At 36.7% G+C, this 16,096-nt stretch overlaps 1 protein-coding gene across 2 annotated transcripts in view; it reads left to right on the forward strand.

Annotated features, from left to right (window-relative positions):
* The window catches only part of MCF2L2 (MCF.2 cell line derived transforming sequence-like 2), a 261,195-nt gene that overhangs the window by 85,406 nt on the left and 159,693 nt on the right, over nucleotides 1-16,096 (forward strand). For both annotated transcript variants that reach the window (XM_053903603.1, XM_019463281.2), the window contains exon 5: nucleotides 2,068-2,187. In XM_053903603.1, the coding sequence (XP_053759578.1) occupies nucleotides 2,068-2,187 (120 nt within the window). The remainder of the gene's footprint in view (nucleotides 1-2,067; nucleotides 2,188-16,096) is intronic.

The following is a 16,096-nucleotide window of genomic DNA, read 5'->3' on the forward strand; positions in this document are numbered from 1 at the left end:
CTGGAAAGTTAATGCCCCAGGAGTGACCAACTATTGACTGATGGGAATTGATAGATAAATACCCCAGCTTCTGCACCCCCCTCAGTGGGACAATTCTGAGATATGTACCACATAGTATCTCAGAGGATCCAGACCTTCTTGCTCACAGAAGTGCCCCCCTTGATACATTGGCTCTCTAGTTATCACGTTCTCATCTTCCCCCACTCCTTCACTATGTTTTCTGGGATCACCTCCTCAATAAACTCTATGCCCAGATCCTTGTCTTAGGATTTGCTTTGTGGGGTGAGGGGTCACCCAGTGTAAGCCAGTCTTCATTTCAGTATTCAAATTAGTTTTTCACATATTGAAAGACATGGGAAAAACCAGACAAAATATGATGTGTGCTTGCTTTTGGTATGAAATTGTACAACCCTGGATGAATTTCCTTTTCCATCTAATCAGTCTGATTTTGCTCTCTTTGTGTTGCCTTTCAGCAAGTAGATGTATCCTTTCTCTCCTTAGGGACCTGAGACCAGGGAATTCAACCACATGAGCAGGCAGACACCTCAGAGCAGCCATACCAGCATTTTCATGAAAGCACGGGGTGCCTAAGGCAGTTGGGACTGGATGAAGAGGATAAGATAATAGGGTGGTAATGTGTGTGTAGAGGCTGGGATGAGAGAGGGACATTTGTAACCTCACTTAGGCCTACTTACAAAGGCAGTCACACATGCAAACATGCACATATTACAGAGTCTCAGATCTAGAGCCTTAGCCAGAAACACAAATAGTGTCTCAGCCCATTTGTCTTATTATGACATAACAAAATAAAAGCTTCTTCTGTTTATGAGCTTGCATTTCAAAGATGGGGGAAAGGAAGACTTCCTTCACTTTGTGCACGGATTGTTTTGTTCCTTTGGTTTAGTTTGGCTACAGGATTTATTTTGTGGTCCATACTCTGAGGATTTAGACACCTGACAGTGCCCATGACTATTTTAGAGGACTGACCTCAAGAGAATTCTAGTTTCCCAGGATCCATTGACAATCTTGAATAATCTAATATTTGAGCCTAATTTGTTCAAGAATTACATTATCACTTTATGCCCAGAAGACACTGTAGTTCAGGGATCCCCAAACCTGGCTTCTAATCAAAATTGTCAGGTGCTTGTTGAAAATAGATACGTGAACTTCATCCCAGTTCTAGTGAATCAGAATATTTCAGGGTAAAGACCAGATTATTTTTTTTAACGAACACCTTGGGAGGTTGCTTTGGGGAACCACTAGAAGAAAAGGAAGCCATGGGCAATTGGAGACTTGGAATCTCATTTGTGCCATTAAATTGTTATATGAATCTGAGTTATCTTATTTCTTAGGACCTTGCCTCAAGATGAAGGCAATGCTTCCTGAAAACAAATTGGCAATAATGTGCATCAGGAACCATCTAAAATACTAAGTCTTTGCGTCAATAATTCTTTTGGGAAATTATCCTAAGAAAATGTTTCAAATGTGAATAAAGATGTTCATTTCAGTATTATTTATAATGATAAAAGTATGGAAAGGCCTAAATCATTAGCAATAAGGGATTGGTTAAATAAATTGCACACCCATGAAAAATAATATTTCCAAAGAATTTTTAATAACAGAAATAAAAGCTCATGGTATAATATTAAGTAAAAAAGCAAGTTACAAAATATGTCTAGTATGAGTTCAACCATGAGAAAGATATTTCAGCAGAGAAAATAGCCTGTAAGTAATTAGATTGAAATATTAAAAATGGCTATGAGATCATGGGTGGTTTTGGTGGTTTTCTTTTCTTAATGTATACTTTCATCATTTTCTGAATTTTTTCTGTAAGGAGTGTGAAATACTTTTACAATCAGAAATTTTTTTGTTTTTTGATTTGGTATGATTTTTAAGGAGGGGTTTGTATTACTCAAATATTATCTCTTTCAGCTCTGAAATTCTATACTGTATATTCTAATTCTTTGGCACCTCTGGTGTCTACTTCAACTTTCCTTTCTGTGATCTTGGGCAAAAGGAGACCAATGGATGTGACAGTTGCCCTGACATTTTCCATGATCCTTCCAGGTAGCATTTCCAGGAAATTTGCAGCTTATATTCATCCTTCGTCCATCTCGCTTTATCCAGAGGACATTCACTGACATTGGCATTAAGTATTATCGAGATGAATTTAAAATGAAAGTGCCGGTAAGCATTACTTTTCATCTTGTGTGCTTTTGGTCAGGGCCTGTGGAGAAGATGGCATTTGGGCTGAGTTTCTAAGGAAGGTAGGACTCCACAGGCAGAGAGAGGAGGGCATTCTGGGCAGAGGGAACAGCGTGTGTAAGGACATGGAGGCAGAAAGCACACACTTTATGTGAGGTCCCTGGGGAAGCCCCATTTTTGTTGGAATATATATAGGATAAGTGTTTGGAAGGAAAAAAATGGAAAACATGGAATAGGTTTTCAATGTAAGGATAAAAGGTCTGGATTTCATTCAGTAGGCAGTGGGGATCAGTGAAGGTTTTTCAGTTGGGGAGTGACTTGGGTAATGTGGTATTGGAGTTATATAATCTGAAGATGGTGCTCAAGACTGTAGAAAGTCGAAAGAGGAAGGGATATTGTAAGGGTATGGGTAAAAGAAAATAAGGGTCTAATACATGGAGTGACACAAATGTAGTTAACTATAGAATAAGAATAAAACCAACATGTGATACTCATCAAAGGAAAACAAATTAAAATGGCAAGGTTAAAAATTTTACCTGCAATTTTGGCTGAGATATGGGGGAAACAGCCACTTTCATACTTTGCTGATTGGAATAAAGTTGGTAATGATCGATATGAAGGACTAATTGGCTGCATTTATCAAAAATTAAAGTGTACACACTCTTTGACCTTCCTATGAAAGTTATTCTATAGATATTCTCACACATGTGCATAAATCTGCATATACAATGATATTCATTGCCAAATTGTTTGTAATGATAAATGCTTGGAAACACCATAATGACCAACAACAGGGGAGTGGTTAAATAAATAATGGTCTACACAATCAATTAAATACTTTGTAGCCATCAAAAGTGAAAAGTCATGATATAACCATAGTGAAAACAGGTGGCAACTAACATATACCTAACCTATGACCCAACCAAGAAAAATGAAAACACATGTCCACAAAGAGAGATGTAAAAGAATGTCCATCAGCTGGTGAATGGATAAAGAAATTGTGGCATATTCACATAACGGAATGACATTAAGCAATAAAAAGAATGAAGTATTGATATATATAACAGCATGGCTACATCTCCAAAATATTCTCTTGAAAGAAAGAAATTAGACACTAAAGGGTGTATGTTCTGTGATTCTTTTTATACAAAGTTTAACAAGAGGCAAACCTAAGCTATAGTGTTAGAAAATCACAATGGTGGCTGCTGTTAGGGGTGAAGGGTAGTGAAAATTGATTGGAAGGAGACATAAGGGAACTTTCTAGGGAAATGTTTATCTTGATTGGATGGTATTACATGTGTGTATACACTTGTCAGAGCTAATTGACTTATGCCCTTAAAAATCTGTGTATTTTATTGATGTAAATTATATCTCAATCAAAAAAGGAAAAACAAAAAAGGGGAAAATAGGTAAGATGAATATACAGTGACAGAGAAGTTTCTAATACATAGTTTTGGTTTTATATTTTGTTTAGTTGGAATAATTTCAATCTCAGAAAAATTTCAAAAGTAAGATTGGGGTGTCTGGGTGTCTCAGTCAGTTAAGCATCCAACTCTTGGTTGAGACTCAGGTTATGATCTCATGGTTCGTGGGTTCAAGCCCTGCCTTGAGCTCTGCACTGACAGCACGGAGCCTGCTTGGGATTCTCTCCCTCTCTCTCTGCCCCTCTCCTGCTTGTGTGCTCTCTCTCTCTCAATCTCTCTCTGGAAAATAAATAAAATAAACATTTGAAAAAAATAAGATTAGTACAAAGGACATATTATGCCCTTTACCCAGATTCATTCACTTATTTCAACATTTAATCCCCATTTGCTTTATTATTTATTTACTACTTGCTTCTGTCTCTATATTATTATATATGTCTATAGATATATACATCTCTTTTTCTCTCTTTAATATAGAAATATGTATATTTATCTCTATTTGTAATATATAGAGATAAATTTACATATAAAGGTATATAAATGTATGTATTATACATGTATGTGATATGTATATTTGAATTTTTATATACAGGATCTAGTTTAGAATCAGTATATATAGTTGTCATGTCTCTTCAGTTTCCTTTTATCTGAAACATTTCCACAATCTTTCTTTGTCTTTTGTGACATTAGCATTCTTAGAGAATATAATCCCTTAAAAAATAAACTTACCTCATTTGAGGCTCATGTGATGATCTCTGAGGATTTGATCCAGGTTATGCACTCCTACCTCAAATACTACTTAAGTGATGTTATGTCCTTCTCATGGCATCACATGTGGAGACACACAGTGTTCATCTACCCCCTCATCAGTAACATTATTTTGACCCCTTAGTCAAGGTGTTGTCCAATTTCTCAAATGTATTATGTTTCCATTGCAACTAATACAGAATCTTTGGAGAAACACTCTAAGACCATACAAATATCCTGCTCCTCAAAAGATTCTTCTCTATATTTAATATCTAATATCTACTTAATATTTAATATCTATTGATAATTCTTGCCTAGAACAATATTTATTAAATTGATTGCAAAATAATGATTTCCCAACTACACTCCCTGAACATGTACTAATCAGAAGTTGGTCTTATACTATAAGCTAGAACTTTCCCTTCTCCCTTATTTATTATCATTAGACATAACATGTGTGTCTTTCTCTCTCTATGTACATATATGAATATATGTATTTATTCAAGGAATTAGAGAGTTCACACTGATACCTTAAGTTTTAGGTCATCATCAGTGATCCCATGTGGGGGAAACTTCACATTATTTGCATGTAAAAAATAATTTAATGTTTAAAATTAAAATGTTTGCCAAAACTCAGAAAGCATCCATCATGAATGCAAGATACTTTCAGTAAAAAGTAAGTTACAATAGTAGGTGGCAAAATAAAGAAATAAATACATTTTAAGTCATCTAAGACATGTTTTTTCAGTGGGGATAAGAGCAAGGAGAAAACAGTATGGCTAGTATACTTTCATTTGAATAAAATAGGAGGGGCATGTATGTAATTGTATTTGCATAGGTCAGCTTGAGAAGGTTGTGTAAGATATCAAGAAACTAGTTGAAGTGGTTGCCTTCCAGATGTAGAACTGGAGGTCTGGAGGTAGGGGTGAGAGGAAGACTATTTTCTATCTAGGTAGATTCTTATTCTGTTTGAATTTATTATCTCATACATATATTATCAGTTCAAAACAAATTAAAAAACCACTTTAATTGAAATTGCTCTGAGAAAATATTTTATCCATCCCAGTGAAAACTGACCATCTCAGGTAAGGGATTTTTTAATTTCTTTTTCTAACTCTCATTTTCCCTCTTTTGGTTTCATTTTGTATTACTAATCAAATTTCCTAAAATACTTTCTCCCTATACTTTGGGTGTTAACCAGACATAAAATGTATTTCCTGTTCTATTTTAAATACTTATTTTGAAATATTTGAGTATTTAAGAGAACTGTGAGCCATGAGTTTCTTATTCTGTTTTCCTGAACCGAGTAACAATTAACATTGTGGAATAGGTGACTTACAAGAAATGAATGAACTTTTCATAATCCTCATAAGCTTCTTCCCCTTCAGAGATAAAGACTAGTCAATTGTTTCTTGTCACTCAAAAAGGTTTGGAGTTAGGAGCATTTGATCAAATGCCATATGTGTTTCTCTGGTTGTACATAAAATATAGCTATCAAAGAGATAATATGTAAACATATACGTATGTGATTTATGCCCTCCTGTTCATTTGGTGCATCTATACTAAGGAGAGAAGGACCATCTACCTTATCTTGATACTATGTCTTAGCTACTTCTGTATGTGATAATGTATGTTGAGTTTTCACCCATCATTCTTTCCATTTTAAACTTAAAATCAACTTTTATTATTTTATTTTATTTATTTTATTTTTTAATTATTTATAATTTTATTTTTTTCAAGTGACACCCAAATTAGTTAGCATATAGTGCAACAATGATTTCAGGAGTAGATTCCTTAGTGCTCCTTACCCATTTAGCCCTTCCCCCCTCCCATCCCCGCTCCAGTAACCCTCTGTTTGTTCTCCATGAGTCTCTTATGTTTTGTTCCCCTTCCTGTTTTTATGTTATTTTTGTTTCCCTTCCCTTATGTTCATCTGTTTTGTCTCTTAAAGTCCTCATATGAGTGAAGTCATATGATATTTGTCTTTCTCTAACTAATTTCCCTTAGCATAATACCCTTTATTTCCATCCACGTAGTTGCAAATGACAAGATTTAATTCTTTTTGATTGTCGAGTAATACTTCATTGGGTATATATACCACATCTTCTTTATCCATTCATCCATTGATGGACATTTGGGCTCTTTCCATACTTTGGCTGTTGTCGATAGTGCTGCTATAAACATTGGGGTACATGTGTACCTTCAGAACAGCACACCTGTATCCCTTGGATAAATACCTAGTAGTGCAATTGCTGGGTTGTAGTTTTAAAGATCTCTCAGTCACTCAAACTATAGGCACATTTAGTAGGGCATTTAAAATTTTTTTAAATTTATTTTTTTTTAAATATACATTTTTTAACGTTTATTTATTTTTGAGACAGGGAGAGACAGCATGAACGGGGGAGGGTCAGAGAGAGAGAGACACACAGAATCTGAAACAGGCTCCAGGCTCTGAGCTGTCAGCACAGAGCCTGATGCAGGGCTGGAACTCACGGACCGCGAGATCATGACCTGAGCCGAAGTTGGCCGCTTAACCGACTGAGCCACCCAGGCGCCCTAAAATTTTTTAAAATTTATTTTGAGAGAGAGAGAGAGAGAGAGAGAGAGAGAGAGAGAGAGAGAGAGATCGAGCACACGCGAGTGGGGGAGGGGCAGAGAGAAGGGGAAACACAGAATCTGAAGTAGGCTCCAGGCTCTGAGCTGTCAGCACAGAGCCCAACATGGGGCTCAAACTCAGGAACTGTGAGATCATGACCTGAGCTGAAGTCAGACGCTTTACCCACCCAAGTGGGTAAAGTTGGTACACCCACAGGAGGAAATGAGAAGGAAATGAGATGGGGGTCACTGCATGCCATGGAGAGTCACAGGGGAAGCACCAGGTTTTGGTCAGAAGGCAGAAGCAGGAAGAAGCTAGGCCAGAGACTTTATTGGGGTTTCCACAGGAAAAACAAGGCAGGGTAGGGTAAATAACTTAGGATTGGCTAGTTTGAATACTTCCAGTGGGTTTGGGGGCTAGGGGCAGTCTCTAGTCTTTTGGTACTCGGTTCTGGGATAATTTAGGACAGGTGAAATATTGGCTTGGTGTGTGAAGGTTAGATAAGGAGGTAGTTGGGGATACCCACTTTGGATCAGTTGGCTTGCATACAAAACACTTCCTCCCTCTGAGTCCTTTTTTATTTCTAAGAATGGGCTAGCCCTGGGAGAGACTTTCTCTCTCCATTCCAAAAATGCCAGAGCATTGAGAATGCAGAAAATAAGAAAATATAGTTAATGTAATTGGCCCTGTGATGAAATGATGCCAAATAGACAAACGCAGTAGCTAAGAGAACAGAGAACAACTATTTTACATGCTCAGTGTTTTTAAAAATTTTTATTTTATTTTTGAAAATTCTAGTATAATTAACATACAGTACTGTATTAGTTTCAGGTGTACAGTATAATAACTGAGCAATTCTATATATTTCTTAGTGCTCATTATGATAAGTGTACTCTTAATTCTCCTTTTCTATTTTACCCACCCCTCTACCCACCTCCCCTCTGGAAATCGCCAGTTTGTTCTCTGTATTTAAGAGTCTGTTTTTTGTCTGTCTTTTTTTTCCTTTGTTTTGTTTCTTAAATTCCACATACAAGTAAAATCATATGGTATTTTCTTTCTTTCTCTGACTTATTTCACTTAGCATTACACCCTTTAAGTCCATCCATGCTGTTGCAAATGGCAAGATTTCATTGTTTTTATGGCTGAGTACTATTCTATTGTGTGTGTGTGTATATATGTATATATATACCACTTCTTCTTATCCGTTCATTTATCATTGGACACTTGGGTGGCTTTCATAATTTGGCTATTATAAATAATGCTGCAATAAACATAGGGGTGTGTGTATCTTTTCAAATCAGTGTTTTCGTATACTTTGGGTAAATACTCAGCAGTCGAATTACTAGGTCACATGGTAACTCTATTTTTAATTTATTGAGGAACCTCCATACTGTTTTCCACAGTGGCTGCACCAGTTTGCATTCCCACCAACAGAGCACAAAGGTTCCTTTTTCTCCACATCCTCACTAATACTTGTTGTTTCTTACGTTTTTGATTTTAGCCATTGTGACAGGTGTGAGGTGATATCTCATTGTGGTTTTGATTTACATTTCTCTGATTAGTGATGTTGAACATCTTTTCATGTGTCTGTTTGCCATCTGTATGTCTTCTTTGAAGGAATGTCTGTTCATGTCTTTTGCGTATTTTTTAATTCGATTATTTGGATTTTTTTGGTGTTATGTAAATTCTTTATATGTTTTGGGTATTAATTCCTTATTGGATATGTGATTTGCAAATATCTTCTCCCATTCAGTATTTTAGTTTTGTTGATAGTTTCTTTTGTTGTGCAAAAGTTTTTTTGAGACAGTTCCGATAGTTTAATTTTGCTTTTGTTTCCCTTGCCTCAGGAGACATATCTAGAAAAACGTTTCTGTGGTTGATGTGAAAGAAATTATTGCCTATGTTTTCTGTTAGGAATTTTATGGGTTCAGGTCTCACATTTAGGTCTTTGATCCATTTTTGAGTTTATTTTTGTGTATCGTGTAAGGCAGTGGACCAGTTTCATTTTTTTGCATGTAGCTGTCCAGTTTTCCCATACTATTTGTTGAAGAGACTTTTTCTCCCATTCTTTATTCTTGCCTCCTTTGTGATAGATTAATTGACTATATAATTGTGGTTTTATTTTTGAACTCTACTTTGTTCTGTTGACCTATGCATCTGTTTTTGTGCCAATACCATAGTGTTTGATTACTACAGCTTTGTAGTAAATCTGTGATTGTGATACCTCTAGCTTTGTTCTTTATCAAGATTGCTTTGACTCTCTGGGGTCATTTGTGGTTCCATCCAAATTTTAGGATTATTTGTTATAGTTCTGTGAAAAATGTTACTGGTATTTTGATATGGACCTGTTAATAATATTGGTTCTTCAATCCATGAACATGGAATATCTTTCCATTTGTGTCATCTTTAATTTCTTTCATCAGTGGTTTATAGTTTTCAGAGTACAGGTCTTTCACCTCCTTGGTTAAGTCTATTCCCAGGTATTTTATTATTTTTGGTACAATTATAAATGGGATTGTTTTACCAATTTTTCTTTCTGCTACTTCATTATTAGTGTGTAGAAATGCAACAGATTTTTGTATATTGATTTTGCATCCTGTGACCATATTGAATTCATTTATTATTTCTAGTGGTTTTTTGGTGGTAACTTCAGGGTTTTCTCTGTATAGTATCATGTCATCTGTAAATAGTGAAAGTTTTACTTTTTCCTTACCAATTTGGATGCCATTTATTTCCTTTTCTTGTCTGATTGCTGTGGCTAGGACTTCTAGTACTATGCTGAGTAAAAGTGGTGAGACTAGACATCTTTCTCTTGTTCCTAATGTTAGAGAAAAGCTGTCAGTTTTTCCCCACTAAGTATGATGTTAGCTGTGGATGTTTCATAAATGACCTTTATTATGTTGAGGTATGTTCCCTCTAAACCCACTTTGTTAAGAGTTTTTATCATGAATGTGTGTTGTATGTTGTCAGATGCTTTTTCTGCATCTATTGAAGTGATCATAGGGTTTTTATCTTTTCTCTTGTTAATGTGATGTATCACGTTGCTTGATTTGGGAATATTGAACCACTCTTGCATCCCCAGAATAAATCCCACTTGATTGTAGGTGAATAACCTTTTAAAATGTAATGTTGGATTCAGTTTACTAATATTTTGTTGAGGGTTTTTGAATCTGTGTTCATCAGGAGTATTGGTTTGTAGTTCTCCTTTTTTTTTTTTTTTTTTTGGTAATGTCTTTATCTGGTTTTGGTATCAGGGTAATGGTGGTCTCATAGAATGAATTTGTAGCCTTTCTTTCTTCTTTTGTCTTTTGGAATAGTTTGAGAAGAATCAGTATTACCTCTTCTTTACACGTTCGGTAGAATTCACCTGTGAAGCCATCTGGTCCTGGGCTTTTCTTTGTTGGTATTAAAAAAATTTTTTTTAATGTTTATTTATTTTTGAGAGGGGGGAGGGGCAGAGAGAGAGATGAAGACACAGAATCAGAAGCAGGCTGTAGGCTCTGAGCTGTCAGCACAGAACCTGATGCAGGGCTCGAATTCATGAGCTGTGAGATCATGACCTGAGCTGAAGTTGGATGTTTAACCAACTGAGCCACCCAGGTGCCCTGGGATTTTTTTTTTAATTGCTATTCAATTCATTGTTAGTAATTGGTCTATTCGAAATTTCTATTTCTTCCTGATTCAATTTTGGAAGGTTATATGTTTCTAGGAATTTATCTGTTTTTTTTTCTAGGTTGTTCAATTTTTTGGCATATATTTTTTTAAATAAATTCTCTTATAATATTTTGTTATTTCTGTGGTGTTAGTTGCTATTTCTCCTCCTTCATTTCTTTTCTTTTAATGTTTATTTATTTATTTTGAGAGAGAGAGTGTGCATGAGCAGGGGAGGGGCAGAGAGAGAATCCCAAGCTGGCCCCATGCCATCAGTGCAGAGCCTGATGCAGGGCTTGAACACAGGAACTGCAAGATCATGAACAGAGCTGAAACCAGGAGTCAGACACTTAACCGACTGAGCCACCCAGGTGCCCCGCTCCTCCTTCATTTCTAATTTTATTTATTTATTTGAGTCTTCTTTATCTCTTTCTTTGACTAGCCTGGGTAAAAGGGGTTTTTTTTTAATGTTTATTTCTCTTCATGCAATATGGGACTTAAAGTCATGATCCTATTATCAAGAGTCACATGTTCTTCCAACTGAGCCAGCCAGGTGCCCCAAGTCTGGCTAAAAGTTTAACAATTTTGATTATTTTTTTTCAAAGAACCACTCCTCATTTCATTTATTGTTCTGTTCTGTTGTTGTTGTTGTTTTTTGTCTCCATTTCATTTATTTCTGCTCTCATCATTATTTCCTTTCTTCTACTGACTTTGTCCTTTTTCCAACTCCTTTAGTGTAAGGTTTATTTGAGACTTTTCTTGTTTCTTGAGGTATTACTATAATCTTCTCTCTTGGAACAGCTTTTCTGCATCCCAAAGATTTGGACTGTTATAGTTTCATTTCTGTTTGTCCCCATGTATTTTTTGATTTCCTCTTTGGCTTCTTGTTTGGCCTATCCATTGTTCAGTAGCAGTTTATTTAGCCTGCATGTATTTGTGTTCTTTCCAAATTTTTTCTTGTGATTGATTTCTAGTTTCATACCATTATGGTCAGAAAAGATACATGATACGATTTCAGTCTTTTTGAATTTATTGAGATTTATTTTGTGGCTAACATGTGATCTATTCTGGAGAATGTTCCTTATGCATTTGAAAAGAATGTATTCTGCTGTTTTGGGATGGAATATTTTGAATGTATCTGGTCCAATGTGTCATTTGAACCCACTGTTTCCTTGTTGCTTTTTGTCTGAATGATCTATCCATTGATCTAGGTGGGGTGTTGAAATCCCCTGTTATTATTTTATTACTATCGATTTCTTCCTTTATGTCTGTTAATAATTGCTGTATGTACTTAGGTGCTTTCATGTTGGGTGCCTAAATATTTACAATGTTATATCATCTTATTGGATTGTACCCTTTATCATTATGTCCTTCTTTGTCTCTTGTTACAGTCTGTTTTAAAGTTTATTTTGCCTGATATAATTATTGGTACCCCAGCTTCTTTTCACTTCCATTTGCATGGGAATTGTTTTTCCATCCCTTCATTTTCAATCTGCCTATGATTTTAGTTCTGAAATGAGTCTCCTATAGGCAGCATTTAGATAAGTTTTGCTTTTTTATCCATTCAGTCAACCTATGTCTTTTGATTGGAGCATTTAGTCCATTTATATTCAAAGTAATAGTTAATAGATACATACTTATTGCCATTTTGCTGTGTGGTTTACAGTTGTTTTTGTAGTTCTTCTCTATTCCTTTCTTCTTTAATTGCTCTCTTCCCTTGTGGTTTGATGGCTTTCTTTATTGATATGCTTGGATTCCATCCTCTTTATTTTTTGTGTGTCTATTACAGGTGCGTGTGTGTGTGTGTGTGTGTGTGTGTGTGTGTGTGTGCGATTGTGGTTACCATTAGATTCATAGATAACATCTTATGCATAGAGCAGTCTATATGAAGTTGTTGGTCACTTAAGTTTGAACCCATTCTAAAAGCACTACATTTTTACTCCCCCACCTTCCACATTCTATGTAAAAATTGTTATAATTTACATCCTTCTATTTTGTGAATGCCTTGACTGATTTCTGTAGATATTATTGATTTTACTGCTTTTTTTGTTTTAACCTCCATACTGGTTTTATAAGTGATTCATCTACTACTTTTATTATGTTTGCATTTACTTGTGAAATATTTTCCCTTCATAATTTTCTTACTCCTAATTATGGCCTTTTCCTTCCACTCAAAGAATTTCCTTTAATGTTTCTTATAAGACTGGGTTAGTGGTGATGAATTCCTTTAACTTTTGTTTTTCTGGGAAACTCTTATCTTTCCTTATGTTCTGAATGGTACTCTTGCTGGATAGAGTATTCTTAGTTGTAGATTTTTTTCCTTCATTACTTTGAATATATCATGCCACTGCCTTCTGGCCTGCTTTTCTGCTGAAAAACAAGCTGATAGTCTTATGGAGTTTCCCCTTGTATATAAGTGTTTTCTTTACTCTTTCTGCCTTTAAAATTCTTTCTTTGTCACTACTTTTTGCCATTTTAATTAATATATGTCTTGGTGTAGACCTCTTTGGGTTGATTTTTGTTGGGGGGCTCTCCATGCCTCTTACATCTGGGTTTTTGTTTCCTTCCTCAGATTTAGGGAGTTTTCAGCTATTATTTCTTCAAATAAATTTTCTGCATCCTTCTCTCTCTTTTCTCCTTCTGGGATACATATAATGCTAATATTATTTTGCTTAATGATGTCACTAAGTTTCCTTAAGCTATTCTCAGCTTTTATTATTCTTTTTCCTTTTTGCTATTGAGCTTGGTTGCTTTCTATTACTCTGTGTTCCAGATCATTCATCTGTTCTTTTGCCTTCTCTGATTTGCTATTGATAACCTCTAGTATATTAAAATTTTTTTAATGTTTATTTATTCTTGAGAGAGAGAGAATGAGCAGGGTAAGGGCAGAGAGATGGAGACACAGAATCTGAAGCAGGCTCCAGACTCTGAGCTGTCAGCACAGAGCCCGATGCAGAGCTCAAATTCATGAGCTGTGAGATCATGACCTGAGCTGAAGTCAGATGCTTAACTGACTGAGCCACCCAGGCACCCCTCCTCTAGTGTGTTTTTAATTTTAGTTATTTAGTTCTTCATCTCTGATTGGTTCTTTCTTTTTTTATTTTTATTTTTTAAGTTTATTTATTTATTTTGAGACAGAGACAGAGAGAGTGAGTGGGGAGGGGCAGAGAGAGAGGGAGAGAGAGACAATCTTGACATGGGGCTTGAACCCACAAACCTGAGATAATGACCTGAGCTGAAACCAAGAGTCGGATGCTTAACCGACTGAGCCACCCAGGATCTTCTCTGGTTGGTTCTCATTGATATTTTCTATCTCTTTGTTAAGTATATCAGTGAGATCCTCCACTCTTTTCTCAAGTACAGTTAGTATTTTTATGACCATTACTTTGAATTTCTTATTAGGCATATTATTTATCTCTGTTTCATTTAACTCTTTTGAGGTGGTTTTGTCCCGTTCTTTCATTTGGGACATAATCCTATCTCTTTATTTTATCTAACTCCCTGGGTGTGTTTCTATGTGTTAGGAAAGTCAGCTAAGTTTCTTGCTTCTGAAGTAGTAGCCTTATGAAGAGGTCCTGTGAGAGCCCCTGAGAGGGTGGTTGGTGGGTGGGACTGTCAAACCAGATATCTGCCCCCAGTCCCATCTGCTGGGACTGTAGTCACACTAATATGTGTAGTTATCTTCCCCTCTCCCCAGGGCAGGAGTCACTTTGGTGTGTCATTGGTCCCTGCTAGGGGCTGCTTGCAGGATGTGTCATGGCAGGAGCCATTTTGGAGGGATGCCTGTGAAGTGAGGTAGGTTGGATTAGGTGGATCTGCAGGAGAATGCAGGAGTGGCATGTGTGGTATTAGCAAGCTATGGAGGAGTGTTTGAGCTGGTTCCCATAGGTGTCTGGCTATCTTGGCTGGGGTAGGGGTTGGGGAGATGGCGCCCACCAGGTCTTTTGTTCTAGGAAAAGTCACCTATAGATCCTTCCCCCTCCAGTGCAGAGAAATTACTAAATAAATCTCCTTCCCATATACCCCAGTTGCTTTTCTGTACTGTATCTCAGCTGGGTTGTTCGTTTGATGGCTCTTTAAAGGGTAGGGACTCCGTTTCCTTTTGCCCTCTGTCTCTCCCGGATCCAAGCCTGCTAATTTTTAAAGTACCTGGAATTAACCCTTACTGATTGTAGAAAGTCACAAAGTTAAGCCCCATTGTTTTTCAAAGCCAAATATTATAGGACTTTTCTTCCCAGTTCAGGTCCCCTATGCTTGGGGTGCCTGGTATGGGGTCTGGTCCTCTCTCTTCTCCATGCTTATGGTGTTGCTGCTGATTGTGGTTGACTCCCCTGGGAAATTTGGTTCCCAGTTGCATCTCTGCCCGTCCTACCTCCTTCTATGTGGCCTCCTCTCTATTAACTGTGGAAAGTCCATTCTGACAGTCTTTGGGTTTTCTATGCTAGGTACACTGATGTGGCTGTTATCTAGGTGTGTCTGTGGGACAAGGTGAGCTTAGAATCTTCCTACTCCACCATTTTGTCAGAAGTTCTCTTGCCCATTTTTTAAAAAAAAAATTTCTTTCCAGGATTTTATTTAAATTCAAGTTAATTAACATATAGTGTAGTGTTTGTTTCAAAAGTAGAATTTAGTGATTCATCACTTACATATAACACCGAGTGCTCATCACAAGTGCCCTCCTTACTGCCAATCACTTATTTAGTCCATTCTCTCAACCCACCTCCCCTCCAGCAACCATCAGTTTGTTCTCTATAGTTAGGAGTCTCTTATGGTTTTCCTCTTTCTCTGTTTATTTTTATTTTAATTTAATTTAATTTAATTTTGTTTTGTTTTGTTTTATTTACATCCAAGTTAGTTAGCATGTAGTGCAATAATGATTTCAAGAGTAGAATCCAGGGGCGCCTGGGTGGTTCAGTTGGTTGAGGGCCGGACTTTAGTTCAGGTCATGGTCTCATGGTTCATGAATTTGAGCCCTGCGTTGGGCTCCTTGCTGACAGCTCAGAGCGTGGAGCCTGCTTTGGATTCTGCATCTCCCTCTCTCTCTGCCCTTCCCCAGCTCACACTCTGTCTCTCTCTCAAAAATTAAAAAAAAATTAAAAAAAAAAAGAGTAGAATCTAGTGATTCATCCCCTGTGTATAACACCCAGTGCTCATTCCATCAAGTGTCTTCCTTAATGCCCCTTACCCATTTAGCCCATCCTCCCACCCACCACCCCTCCAACAACTCTCAGTTTGTTCTCTACATTTAAGAGTCTCCTCTGTTTTGTCTCCCTTCCTGCTTTTATATTATTTTTGCTTTCCTTCCCTTATGTTCATCTGTTTTGTATCTTAAATTTCACATCTGAGTGAAGTGGTTAACTCCCCTGGGATGTTTGGTTCCCAGTTGCATCTCTGACCCTCCTAGCTCCTTCTGTGTGGCCTCCTCTCTATTAACTGTGGAAAGTCTATTCTGACAGTCTTTGGGTTTTCTGTG

The sequence above is a fragment of the Panthera pardus genome, unplaced genomic scaffold, assembly GCF_024362965.1.
Source record: "Panthera pardus isolate Hobbes unplaced genomic scaffold, ASM2436296v1 HiC_scaffold_16, whole genome shotgun sequence".
Taxonomy (NCBI): Eukaryota; Metazoa; Chordata; class Mammalia; order Carnivora; family Felidae; genus Panthera; species Panthera pardus.